The sequence below is a fragment of the Moschus berezovskii genome, chromosome 19, assembly GCF_049115385.1.
Source record: "Moschus berezovskii isolate FMDL1 chromosome 19, NW_MosBer_1.0, whole genome shotgun sequence".
NCBI classification, from domain to species: domain Eukaryota; kingdom Metazoa; phylum Chordata; class Mammalia; order Artiodactyla; family Moschidae; genus Moschus; species Moschus berezovskii.
This window is the reverse complement of record NC_142478.1, coordinates 57,312,999-57,327,755: the sequence shown is the minus strand read 5'-3', so window position 1 is coordinate 57,327,755 and position 14,757 is coordinate 57,312,999. Positions and strand designations below refer to the sequence as shown.

General features: G+C 39.7%; 1 protein-coding gene across 2 annotated transcripts in view; it reads right to left on the bottom strand.

Annotated features, from left to right (window-relative positions):
- Positions 1-14,757, bottom strand: part of IFT81 (intraflagellar transport 81) — a 115,484-nt gene that overhangs the window by 45,467 nt on the left and 55,260 nt on the right. For both annotated transcript variants that reach the window (XM_088828168.1, XM_055404838.2), the window contains exon 12: positions 6,199-6,348. In XM_088828168.1, coding sequence (XP_088684294.1) covers positions 6,199-6,348 — 150 coding nt within the window. The remainder of the gene's footprint in view (positions 1-6,198; positions 6,349-14,757) is intronic.

The following is a 14,757-nucleotide window of genomic DNA, read 5'->3' as shown; positions in this document are numbered from 1 at the left end:
CACCAGATATACTGCATTGAAAAAAAGAAAAAACCAGGGAAAAAAAATCCCTTCCCTCACAGAGCTAATTTCTAGTGAGAGCAAATGGGCAACAGGTAAACACCTAAAATATATACAGTGTGAGGGAAGAGTAGGGTTGGAATCTTAAGTAACAAGGTGGTTAGATAAGCTCTCCCTGAGAAGATGACACCTAAGTGAAGCTCTGAAGGAAGTGAGGGAGCAAGTCATAGAGATACCCATGGGATCAACACGTGCAAAACACATGAGGTAGGTATGTACTTGGGGACTTCCCAGGTGGCACAGCAGTAAAGAATCCACCTGCCAATGAAGGAGACATAGGTTCAATCCCTGGGTTGGGAAGATCCCCTGGAGTAGGAAATGGCAATCTACTCCAGTATCCTTGCCTGGGAAATCCCATGGAAAGAGGAGCCTGGTGAATTACAGTCCTTGGGGTCACAGTCCTGGGGACTGGGAGACTACAATCCTTGGACATGACTGAGAACAGCCTAGCACAGGAGCATGCTTGGCCCTTTCAATAAACAACTAGACAGGGGGGAGCTTAAAACAGAGGTGGAGATGGGGAGGGATCATATAGGACTTAGCTGGTTAGCTGAGACAGTATCAGTTTGCATCTATTGTCCTTTGCATTCTGAAAAGTGTCCTAGTTTTGATGATAAATTATATTGTTGTGTTTTAGGCCAGTGAAAGAGCCTGGACTTACTTTAAATGGAATGGGAGACTTGTTGGAAGGTTCAGAGTAAAGGAGTTTTTAAGTGAAAACTTTAACATCTATGCTGACTGAGATCAAACTACAGAGGGACAGAGCAGAGAAATCAGTCAGAAGACAATTCCAATAATTCAAGTTAGAGATGATGGTAGTATGAAGCAGATGGGGGCAACAGAGGTGATGAGAAGTGGTTCTGTATATATTTTTATTTTATTGTATATATTTTAAAGATAGATCCAACAAGATGTGTGTGTGTGTGTGTGTGTGTATAATTTCTGGCTGCATTGGGTCTTTGTTGCTGCGTTTGGGCTTTCTATAAGTTGCGGCAAGCTGGGGCTACTCTCTAGTTGTGGTATGTGGGCTTCTCTTATTGTGAAGCACAGGCTCTGTGGCATGTGGGCTTCAGTAGCTGCAGCACAAAGGCTCAGTAGTTGCGGCTCTCAGGCTGTAGGGTTCGATCTCCGTAGTTGTGGCGCACAAGCTTAGCTGCTCAGTGGCATGTGGGATCTTAGTTCCTGGACGAGGGATTGTATCCAAGTTCCCTGAATTGGCAGGTGAATTCTCAACCACTGGACTGCCAGGGAAGTCCCTCCCAGAAGATATTATGATAGGTTAGGATGTGAAGGAAAGTGAGGGGTAAAGATGACTCCAGGGGGTTTTGGCCCAAAGAACTGAGAGAATGGAGTTGCTATTTGTTGAGATGAGGAAGACTCAGGAGGACAGGTGAGGGAGTAGTGAAGATCAGAAGTTTAAGTTTGGTGTGTTAAAAAAAAATCTATACTCTCTAGTAGAAATCCAAGACAGTTCAAGATGTTACATGCACAAGATTGGAATCTGAGAAGTGATCTAGGCTGGAGATACAAATTTGTGAGTTGTCTGCACAGACAATGTCTTTAAAGCCATAAGACAATAAGATTACCAAGGGACTGAGGGCAGAGAAGAGATCCAAAGCCTAAGCCTGGGGACTCCGACATCTAGGTTTTGAAGAAGTGGGAAGAAATCAGTCATGGAGTAGGAACAGTAGTGTTAGTAAAGAAAAACAAGGAGAGTGTAGTGTGCTAGAAGACAAGTAAAGAACAATTTTACAGGAAGAGGGAGTTATCTATCATGTCAAACAAACACTGCCAATAGGAAGGTAACTATAATAAATTCATATGGACTAATCTCAGGATATCTGCAATGGATACTGTGGGGGCTCTGCCCTGATCTGCTTACTGTGTCAGTGTACCCAGCCCCTAGATCTTGTGAGAATTGGTATTTTGATGGTTTACAGTTGTCCCTTCCTCCAAGTATACCCTTGGCTGAACAGGAACTGTGTCACACCACCTCTTGAGTGGTAAGAGGATCCACAGCAAATGACTGACTGACACAGGGGCCCAAAAGGGGCAGCCCTCTTGCCTAAAGATGAGACCAACTTTGTGATGCAATTTATGCTCCAGAGCTCCTTACATAATCAGAATGAAACTGGACTCCAACTGAATCCATTTCTTCCTCTTTGCTTCATCCTGTTTCCTTCACTTCCTTTCTCCTAAGAGCACTCACTGAATTAATCATGTGAAGAAGAACAGGAATTCTTGTTTCAGAGTCTACTTCTAGAGAATCTGATCAAACCTGGATTCTAGGGTTGGATCACTCACTGGATGAACGAGGCAGAGGACCCTCTGACTGGGGGCAAATAGAGTAATATTAGTCTTGGGCATGTTATAGCAGTACAATTTTTAAGACTTGTCAACTAGGGCAGAAAATAGGTGGAAGGGATTATAGTGGTTATGACAATGGATTGCCTGAATCTCCTTCAAGAGAGTTTGCTAAGAGGAGCAAAGCTGAATGACAGCCATTACTGCTGGCCCTCTGTCTCCACCATCATGTTCATACCAAGGCCATGCTTCCCCCAGACTGTTACCAGCAGCTAACCCATTCCCTCCTGACAGGGAACTCCTCTTACTGGTGATTGGCTCAGGAACTCCCCATCTTCCTAACCAAAATGTCCTTAAAATATCCTACAGCCTGAGATTCTTCCTCCCCAGTCCTCCTCCTTCCTTCATAGACATCAGACTTGCATTAGAGCCTAACATCTTTCCCTGCCTCCTTCTGCCCAATTCCCTCTACTCTTCACAAATACTTCCTTCACAAATCTCTTGTACATTTAAACCAGTCTGGATGATGCTTCTTGGAGGACCTGAACTATCAAAGGAAGGTACTAGCTGGTGCAATGTTGCTGGTATTTGAGAAGCATAAATAAATAGTCACTGTAAGACTATGAAATCAGGGTGGCTGTTGCTAAGCTCAACTGACAGGCTCAAATCCATTAATCAGTGATTTAATGGAAAGCAATAAGGTCAGAGAACTTCCTTAGAAGGTTTAAAGAAACCCTCATTTCCTATGGCTACAGAGCAGACAATGCTGAAAACAAGGGACAGGATTTAATCCTGGCAAAACTTCATAGAAGGCTGAATATATCCCATGTCAAAGTCAGGGCTGTGATAGGGAAGAGAATGTGTGCTGAGTCTGAAAGGGGGATAACTGGATAGATTCACTTGAGAATCTTAAAACCCCAGATTATCTTGTATCCTCGAGGCAGTGACAAATGGCTTAGCTTGTTGGTCAGGGGCTGGAAGAAGCAAGAGAGCAAGACTGAATGACTAGGGACAAGGAGGTCTGGGAAGAAGGCATGTGGACAGAGCTATAAGAATTAACACTAAGTGTGAAGATCTCTTCATCACATGTATATAGCCACTAAAGAATGCCCACAACAGAAGAGGCACAACTTTAGGCTCTGTGAGTATAAATGTTCTAATTTCTAGAACGGGCATGCTTTTACCAGAAGGCATACTGACAGGCTCTCTAAACTTAATCCTCTGGCCACCATCCTGTCACATGGGCTCCTCATGCCCAAAGACCAGCAGGCAAAAAAAGGAGTGATTTATTGGCAGGATACCTTAAGGCTATACTGATGTTGCTATATAATGGGGGACAGATAGGAATATATTTGGCATTCATGTGATACATTATGACATATCTTGGTATTCTGCCCAGTTTTACCAGTAAATGGGTTGGTTTAGCAACCACAGCCTGAGAAGGGCATTGTTACTAGAATCTCATAGCTCTGAGGAATGAGGGACTGAGTCAATCCTCCAAGTAAGTCATCTAGACCACTGGAGGTACTAGCTAAAGGTGTGGGGAATCTAGGATGGATGGTAGAGGAAGGAGATATTGAGTATTAGTTATGTCTTTGGGACCAAATGCAGCAAAGAGAGTTTTAATTTGTCTCACGAACTCTCCTAAATTTTCCTAGAAATTTTGACCAACTGTAATCCTATAGAAGAAATACCAGGATGGAGTGACTTTAACACGAGAAACAAGCAGATCTCAGTGCAAGGGATGGGTTATAGAGGATGTTGCTGGTGCCCCACTCAGACCTTATCTGCAAGCTGCTATGAGTGCTGACTGCTAATGCCTCACAGTTGCCCCTTCTCCAGAACATGCCCTTGGCCCAATGGGAGCTGCCTCATCTAGGCCTAATCACTCTACCACAGCTGATGACTGACTGATATGGGAGTATAAAAGGCCAGGCCCCTTGCCTCATGGTGGAATCAACTCCATGGTACAAATGCCCAAATGTTCCTCACAGAATCAAAATGAAGTCAAGAATACACCCTTCATATGTACACCTATGGCTGATTCATGTTGATGTATGGCAGAAACCAACACAGTATTGTAAAACAATTATCCTCTAATTAAAAATAAACTTAAAAAATACACCCTTGTTTGACTTTTTTCTACCGCTCCACTTGTTTCCCTCATTCCCTTTCTTCTGAAGGTACTCCCTCCGCCAGAAAATCACTTGTACCAAGTATTCCCTTCTCAGGCTCTGCTTCTAAGAAGCTTAAGGAAAGATGTACAGCAAAAACTGATGGAACTAAAAAGAGAAAGATCACAGATATTGTAAAACATATTTCTCAATAATTGATGGGGCAAGCAGATTAAAATGTCAATAGGAACACAGAAGATTTCAGTATCATGGTTAACATACTGGACTGAATTGACATATATGGAACACCATCCTCAACATAATATATATTCTTCTCAACTGTGCATGGAACAATGATCTAGACCACATGCTAGGCCATAATGCAACATTCAAAATTTTCAAAGAACTGAAATCACAGAGTATGTTCTTTGGTCATAGCAGAAATAAACTAGAAATCAATAACAGAAAGGTAACTAGAAAATCCACAAATAATTGGTTTTAAGCAGTAACCATAGGTCAAAGAAATCTCAGTAAAAATTAGAAAATGTTTTGAAGTGAGCAATAATACAGTTGCTACGTATTAATTTTAAAAGTTACTGCTGTTAGAGCCTATGCTTGATGTACTGTAAATGTTCAATCTTTAGTTCCTTAGAAGCAAACAATATTCAACAGCATGAGACAGAAAAGTTCATATTGCCAGCTAACCACAACTGGTTGAAATTTCATTAACCTCTAAAAGATTATTGCTAGCTGGTAAGCCAACATACAACCCACTTCAGTATTCTGGCCTGGAGAATCCCATGGACAGCAAGCCTGGTGGGCTACAGTCCATGGGGTCACAAAGAGTCAGATATGACTGAAGCAACTTAGCATGCATGCATGCAAGCCAACATCATATGATGACATAATTTGCACATGGGTGAAAGAAAAAAAAAAAAGCCAAATCAAGAAAACTCAGAGAAACTGGCACCCACAACAAGAACAGCTTTGTTGCTAGAGGGATTTCTCTGGGTTGAACTTTTTTTGACAACCAAGGCAAAAATATATACGGAACCAAGCTTGCAGGCAAACTTCCATATAGAATCTTCCCTGAATACATCTTTCCATAGCTCCATGGAAGTGGCTGCTTAGATTTCTGCCTAGCAATGGCAAGCCACTCCAGTACTATTGCCTACAAAATCCCATGGATGGAGGAGCCTGGTAGGCTGCAGTCCGTGGGGTCGCTAAGGGTCGGACATGACTGAGCGACTTCACTTTCACTTTTCACTTTCACACATTGGAGAAGGAAATGGCAACCCACTCCAGTGTTCTTGCCTTGAGAATCCTAGGGACGGGGGAGCCTGGTGGGCTTCCGTCTATGGGGTCGCACAGAGTCGCACATGACTGAAGTGACTTAGCAGCAGCAGCAGGCCATGATAAATAAATACATTACAATCAACCTCCTGGTATGATCATTTTTGTTATATTAGTTAGCTAACCAAAAGAAAAAGCTACTTGGAATTCAACGTCTATTAATTATTCCAAAGTCCAGCACGCATAAAAAAGCACTCATTGCTACAGTAAAGTACATGAATCAGCTTACAGGTCACCTCTATAGTTAATCAGAAAAAATGAATAATTTTATGGTTTTCTAATAAAAACAACGACTTCAGTATGAAGCTACAACTTATAAACCTCTAGGCATTTGTACTTTTAGAACCTCAATATAATTCTGTATTACCAATTGATGTTGAATATTTTCATGACGTTGCTTAAGAAGTTCTTCTGTCCTCTGCAAGAGACCAAATTCAGCTTTAAATTCAGCTATTATTTGATGCTTCTTTTTGAAAACTGTACTTTTGCTTCGAAGTTTACTGACATATCGCTTGAACTGCAAAAGAACACAATGTGTAGTTTAATAAGTAGAAAAGTAGTTGCTAAATATTATATATAACCTCAATGAAACATTTTCTTTTCTATTGTCCAACATGTGTGTCACAAATACAGAACAATAACTTAGTTTTATTAAAAAGTTGTAAAGACCAACTGCTCAATTAAAATACTTTGTGTACATTTTGATTTTTTGGACCCATTAAATATTGTAAATCCTTATATAAAAGCTATTCATTGTGAGCTTTACAATAAGGATTTGGAAAACAGAAACTTCAATCCTATAAAAGTTAAAAAGGGTAAAAAGAAGAAGAAAAAAGTGGAAGACCAATTCTGGCTATGGTTTTATCATTTTATCTCTTATGTACTGTACTATTTTGGTGACCCTGGATCTACTGCAGCAGAATAGTCAACATTTGAAGTTACTATTTATCATTTAAGAAAGGAACCATATACCCTAAGAAGCATCTGAAACTCATCCCAAATGTTCAAAAGCTAAAAATACTCCAAATTAGTGGGAACTCATAGTTGCTTAATTCAGCTGTTGACCTACTAATAATTGTAACTACTCTAATGGAAAGACCCCATTATTAAACAATACCAACTAAAGTTTGGAAAAGCACATGAAATGAACATTTAAAGGAATTTATTAATCAAGTACTACTTATTAACTATTACACAGGCACTGGGCAGACACAGAGAATACAACTCTAAATAAAATATGCATCCTGCCCTTAACAAGCTTAAGAAATAGTGGGGAAAATAAACACTGAACTGATGTTCACAACCACAATGAACATTATGAAGCAGTGAAAGGGCCCTGAAAAAAAATAACAGGAGATTAACCTGGGTTGGGACCAAGGTGGAAAAGGTGGTGGTGGGGTGTTGGAATTTTAGAGAGATGAGTTATGACAAATTTCTCAAAAATAATTTAAGCAAGACTGAAGTAAAAGGAGTATGTTAGAGGAAGGAGAAAGAAGCAGGGAAGAGCATTTCAAGTAGTAGAAACAGCAGGTGTAAAGGTCCTGAGGCACTGGCTCATTAAAAGTATTCCTCAATATAAGACAAGTGTGAAATTTTTCTGGTATTTCTAAAATAGAACAGAATACTTTAAAATATCACTTTCTCTTATGTGCCATTAGTACTAAGAATTTTCAGATTTTTTTTTTTTTTTTACTACATAAAATATTTTTTCTGCTCCAACCTTTTAACTACATTCTTTTAAAAATGTCCATAGTAAGAATCTGGCCTATTATACTGAAATGCATCACTTCAAAACAAAAGTAAACCTCCATATTACCTACAATGTGAAAATTCTTTAATAATCTTAACCTTTTTAATGCACAATTCTTTATAAGGATAATTAGGGGGGTAATAAATAATTTTATAAGTAATAAAAGTAAATGAATGTATTACTGAAGCTTTGGAAAACAGAAAAAGAGGAAAATTCATTCAAAGCCACTATTTAATGCAAGCTCTATTACCATGTGGTATTTTACCCCCTAAAAATAGGCTAAATCTAAGGTCAGTAATTCTCTTGGGTTGGTCAAAAAGTTAGTTTGGGTTTTTCTGTAGGATGTTATGGAAAAATCCAAACAAACTTTTTGGCCAACCCAATAAACCGTAAGGTAGCAAAATTGGAAGGAGAACATTTCTAAAATTTACGTTTGTTTTTTTTTTCTTAAAGACTTGATTGATTCCTGAATATACAAAGAAAGTCCTTAAAAACAGTAAGATTAAAAATTCTTCACATAAAAATAACCCACTAATTCAGTTTAGATATCTTTTTAAATGACTTAAACTTTGAAAGAAATGATGAACACATTGTGATTTAGAAGAAGGAAGTTCAAAATATTTCTCTATCCATGATTGAGTTAGTTTTAATATTAAGGAATCTAGCCCACACACAGCAAAATTATCAATGGCTAGATTACGGAAACTATTTAAAAAAATTTAAGTCAGACCAATATACCTATAAACTAATAACCTGCATTTTTTCCTTTAAAAGAATAAATGTGTAAGCTTGACATAACCACAGATTCAGAATCCTCAGAGTAACTATATGTTCTATTAAAAGTGTACTGGGCAAAGTGCCCAAAATGAAATCAATCCTGTTCATCTGCTATCCTCTGTATTATCTAGGCCAATCTTCCCCTTCTCTGTCTTGCTGTGCTTTGGAACTATTTTTAAAAGCTAAAAGCTATAAATGTTTTGTGAAAGAACAAACCTACTGATTACTCAATGTGCTCTATGCTGATTGGTTATTTGACATTCACTGGACAAACTACCTAGGGGAAAAGTAGTCAGGGTCAGATAAATAACAAGGATTTACTATAGCACAGGGACATATTGAACATATCTTATAATAACCTATAATGGAAAAGAATCTGAAAATATGTATGTAACTGAATCATTCTGCTGTAAACAAACTTAACACTGAAACTAACAACTATGCTTCAATTTAAGAAAAGAATAAAATGCTCAATTAATGGAGCCCTTACTTCATAATGTATAAAAATCAATACCAACTGGATTATATAGACATAAATGTGAAAACGAGAACTAAAAATCTAGACTACAGAAAAATTTCACTATGATTATTGAGATAGGAAAGGATTTCTGAAACAAAACACACACACATTGAAAATAGATGTTGATAAACTTGACTTTGCTAAAACTGAGAACTTCTGTTCATCAAAATATATATTAAGAGATTAAGAATATAAGTCACAAGTTGGGAAGAATATACCTGTAACACGTTAATCCAGTAAAGAATTTATACCCAAAAATACATAAATTAAACCCACAAAGCAATGACAAAAAGGCAAATAACCCAATAGAAAAATGAATAAAATACTTGAATAGTCACTTCATAGAAAAGAAAACCCAAAGTGGCCAATAAGCATATTAAAAGATGTCTGACCTCATTTATAATTAGTATTGCAAATTAAAACCATAGTAAGATACCATTATAATGCCCATCTGATTAGCAGAAATAAAAAGCCCTTCAATACTAAGTGTTCTTGAAGATCTAGAGGAGTAGAACACCTATACACCCCTGAGAGTGAGGGATATAAATTTAGAACAATAATTTGGAAGTCAACTGGGCATTGCTACTAAGGTTGACCATGTTTCTCCCATCTCCCACCAACTCCCACAAACAGCAGGGTTTCTCACACTTATCTACGGTGATTGACCAGTTTTTCAAACTTTCTAATTGTTTGTGAACTGGATACATTTATAAAATAATAAAAATGTTTATACAGTATCAAATCTATCAGTTCAGTTCAGTCACTCAGTCATGTCCGACTCTTTAGGACCCCATGAATGGCAGCACGCCAGGCCTCCCTGTCCATTACCAACTCCCAGAGTTTACCCAAACTCATGTCCATTTAGTCGGTGATGCCATCCAACCATCTCATTCTCTGTCGTCCCCTTCTCCTCCTGCCTACAGTCTTTCCCAGCATCAGGATCTTTTCAAATGAGTCAGCTCTTTCGCATCAGGTGGCCAAAGCATTGGAGTTTCAGCTTCAACATCAGTCCTTCCAATGAACACCCAGGACTGATCTCCTTTAGGATGGATTGGTTGGATCTCCTCGCAGTCCAAGGGACTCTCAAGAGTCGTCTCCAACACCACAGTTCAAAAGCATCAATTCTTCAGCGATCAGCTTTCTTTATAGTCCAACTCTCACATCCATACATGACTACTGGAAAATCCATAGCCTAGACTAGACAGAACTTTGTTGACAAAGTAATGTAATGTCTCTGATTTTTAATATGCTGTCTAGGTTGGTCATAACTTTCCTTTCAAGGAGTAAGCATCTTTTAATTTCATGGCTGCAGTCACCATCTACAGTGATTTTGGAGCCCCAAAAAATAAAGTCAGCCACTGTTTCCACTGTTTCCCCATCTATTTGCCATGAAGTGATGGGACTGGATGCCATGATCTTAGTTTTCTGAAGCTTTAAGCCAACTTTTTGATACTGTATAAACATTTTTATTATTTTATAAACGTATCCAGTTCACAAACAATTAGAAAGTTTGAAAAACTGGTCAATCACCATAGATAAGTGTGAGAAACCCTGCTGTTTGTGGGAGTTGGTGGGAGATGGGAGGAACATGGTCAACCTTAGTAGCAATGTCCAACAAGAGGCTCTTTAGTTCTTCACTTTCTGCCATAAGGGTGGTGTCATCTGCATATCTGAGGTTATTGATATTTCTCCCGGAAATCTTGATTTCAGCTTGTACTTATGCTTAACCCAGCCCAGCGTTCCTCATGATGTACTCTGCATATAAGTTAAATAAGCAGGGTGACAATATATAGCCTTGACGTACTCCTTTCCCAATTTGGAACCAGTCTGTTGTTCCATGTCCAGTTCTAACTGTTGCTTCCTGACCTGCATACGGGTTTCTCAAGAGGCAGATCAGGTGGTCTGGTATTCCCATCTCTTTCAGAATTTTCCACAGTTTATTGTGATCCACACAGTCAAAGGCTTTAAGCTTAGTCAATAAAGCAGAAATAGATGTTTTTCTGGAACTCTCTTGCTTTTTCAGTGATCCAGCGGATGTTGGCAATATGATCTCTCTACGTTTTCTAAAACCAGCTTGAACATCTGGAAGTTCACGGTTCACGTATTGCTGAAGCCTGGCTTGGAGAATTTTGAGCATTACTTACTAACATGTGAGAAGAGTGCAATTGTGTGGTAGTTGAGCATTCTTTGGCATTGCCTTTCTTTGGGACTGGAGTGAAAACTGACCTTTTCCAGTCCTGTGGCCACTGATGAATTTTCCAAATTTGCTGGCATATTGAGTGCAGCACTTTCACAGCCTCATCTTTTAGGATTTGAAATAGCTCAACTGGAATTCCATCACCTCCACTAGCTTTGTTCGTAGTGATGTTTCCTAACGTCCACTTGACTTCACATTCCAGGATGTCTGGCTCTAGGTGAGTGATCACACCATCATGAATATCTGGGTCATGAAGATCTTTTTTGTTCAGTTCTTCTGTGTATTCTTGACACCTTTTCTTAATGTCTTCTGCTTCTGTCATGTCCATAACATTTCTGTCCTTATCGAGCCCATCTTTGCATGAAATATTCCCTTGGTATCTCTAATTTTCTTGAAGAGATCTCTAGTCTTTCCCATTCTATTGTCTTCCTCTATTTCTTTGCATTGATCACTGAGGAAGGCTTTCTTATCTCTCCTTGCTATTCTTTGGAACTTTGCATTCAAATGGGTGTATCTTTCCTTTTCAACTTTGCTTTTTGCTCCTCTTCTTCTCACAGCTATTTCTAAGGCCTCCCCAGACAGTCATTTGCTTTTTTGCATTTCTTTTTCTTGGGGATGCTCTTGATCCCTGTCTCCTGTACAGTGTCATGAAGCTCCAACCATAGTTCTTCAGGCACTCTGTCTACCCGATCTAGTCCCTTAAATTTATTTCTCACTTCCACTGTATAATCATAAGGGATTTGATTTAGGTCACACCTGAATGGTCTAGTGGTTTTCCCCACTTTCTTCAATCTAAGTCTGAATTTGGCAATAAGGAGTTCATGATCTGAGCCACAGTCAGCTCCTGGTCTTGTTTTTGCTGACTGTATAGCGCTTCTCCATCTTTGGCTGCAAAGTATATAATCAATCTGATTTCGGTGTTGGCCATCTAGTGATGTCCATGTGTAGAGTCTTCTCTTGTGTTGTTGGAAGAGGGTATTTGCTATGACCAGTGTGCTCTCTTGGCAAAACTCTATTAGCCTTTGCCCTGCTTCATTTTGTACTACAAGGCCAAATTTGCCTGTTACTCCAGGTGTTTCTTGACTTCCTATTTAGATGTTCCTAAATGCTTCCTCCTAATTTACATGGTTGTGGATTAGTAACTAACAGTTTGTGGACTAGAACAGGTCTTCAGACCACACTTTGAGAAGCACTTCTCCACAGCAGGTCTTCCTAAATGGGGTGTGCTCCAGGATACTCATGTGGCACAAACAGTACAGGTTAATCCACTTAGACTCTGCAGCAGCTGGGCAAGATATTATAAAGAACTCCTAGGCCAGTCATCCAAAAAAAACTGCAGATGCTGATTGCAGCCAGGAAATTAAAAGACGCTTACTCCTTGGAAGGAAAGTTATGACCAACATAGATAGCATATTAAAAAGCAGAGACATTACTTTGCCAACCAAGATCCGTCTAGTCAAGGCTATGGTTTTTCCCGTGGTCATGTATGGATGTGAGAGTTGGACTGTGAAGAAAGCTGATCGCCAAAGAATTGATGCTTTTGAACTGTGGTGTTGGAGAAGACTCTTGAGAGTCCCTTGGACTTCAAGGAGATCCAACCAGTCCATTCTAAAGGAGATCAATCCTGGGTGTTCATTGGAAGGACTGATGCTAAAGCTGAAACTCCAATACTTTGGCCACCTCATGCGACGAGTTGACTCACTGGAAAAGAGTCTGATGCTGGGAGGGATTGGGGGTGGGAGGAGACGGGGACGACAGAGAATGAGATGGCTGGATAGCATCACCGACTCGATGGACATGAGTTTGAGTGAGCTCCGGGAGTTGGTGATGGACAGGGAGGCCTGGCGTGCTGTGATTCATGGGGTCGCAAAGAGTCAGACACGACTGAGCGACTGAACTGAACTGAACTGAGGCCAGTCATCCTCAGCTATAAGCAGCCTTGTCCTTTTATCTCAGTATGCTAAACAGTAACTTTACTTTAAGTGCCATGTTGTGAAAAAAGTTAGGAAACACTACCCTCCAAAAATCCTTGCTCATAGTCACAGGGAGACATATAGAATAATATTGATAGAAACACTGCAATAGCAAAAAATTGGAAAACATGCCATAACTAATTGTTGTATATTCATACAATATAGTATATACAATCAAAATAAACAACTATAGGTTCAAGAAATAATGTAGAGTCTAAAAAGCAAGTTACAGAATAAACAGAGAATGCTCCCATTAGTAGTATTGCTTAGGGAAACTAAATTATACATGTTTAGGGATACAAATGGGTGGTCAAACAGTAAATAAAAATCAGAGAAGGATAAAAACCTAACTCATGATGGGAGTGACTTCTGAGAGGGGTGGAAACTGGATGGGATAAGGTAGAGGCACAAATGGAATCTCAAAAGTGTTGTTTTTTTAAGCTGAGTTATAAAAGTATGTGCTTAGTCACTCAGTCATGCCCAACTATTTGCAACCCCATGGACTGTAGCCTGCCAGGATCCTCTGTCCCTGTCCTTTTCATACTTTTTGTGGGGTTCTCAAGGCAAGAATACTGAAGTGGTTTGCCACTTCTCCAGTGGATCACATTTTGTCAGAACTGTCTACCATGACCCATCCTTCTTGGGTGTCCCTACATGGCTTGGCTCATAGTTTCATTGAGACAAGGCTGTGATCCATGTGATCAGTTCGGTTAGTTTTCTGTGATTGTGGTTTTCATTCTGTCTGCTCTCTGATGGATAAGGCTAAGAGGCTGGTGGAAGCTTCCAGATGGGAGGGACTCACTGTGGGGGAATCTGGGCCTTGCTCTGATGGGCAGGGTCATGCTTAGTAAATCTTTAATCCAATTTTCTGTTTGTGGGTAGGCCTCTTTTCCCTCCCTGTAGTTTGGCCTGAGGCCAAACTATGGTAGGGGTAATGGCAGTAATGGCAGTCCTCCTTCAAAAGGACTTATGCCAGCTGTCCCAAGGCTCCCAGGACTGTTGTATTCAGTGCCACTGACCCCACAGCAGGCCACTGTTGACCCATGCCTCTGCTGGACACTCCTGGACACTCATAGGCTCAGTCTCTTGTGGGGTCACTGCTCCTTTCTCCTGAGTCCTGGTGTGCACAAAGTTTTGTTGGTGATGGACAGGGAAGCCTGGAGTGCTGCACACCATGGGGTTGCAAAGAGTCAGACATTACTGAGCCACTGAACTGAACTGAGGCTCCTCTGTCCTTGGGGATTCTCTGGGCAAGAATACTGGAGTGGGTTGCCATGCCCTCTTCCAGGGGCTCTTCCCAACCCAGGGACAGAACCCAGGTCTCCCACAGGCAGGCAGATTTTTCACTGTCTGAGCCATAAGGGATGCCTTTCATATACAACACATACACACACAAACACACAACTTCACTATTCTTATTTAACATAATTTTAAAAAATTAAACATATTGAAAGTAAATAAACATTAAAGAATCAATAAAGAAGGTCCCAAATCTAACCAATGAGCTCCAGAAGACAACAGAAACAAAAAAAAGGTAGAAATAATACAAGAAAAGTTTCCAAAACCGAAGAACAAAAGATTCTAAATTAGAAGAGCCAACAGAATGCACAGTTCAATGAAAGAAAGAGCTATACTTAAGTATACAATCTTAAAAATTTTAGAAAACTAGAGATAAAGATAAAAAGATAAACTTTCTCTAAAAGTTTTGA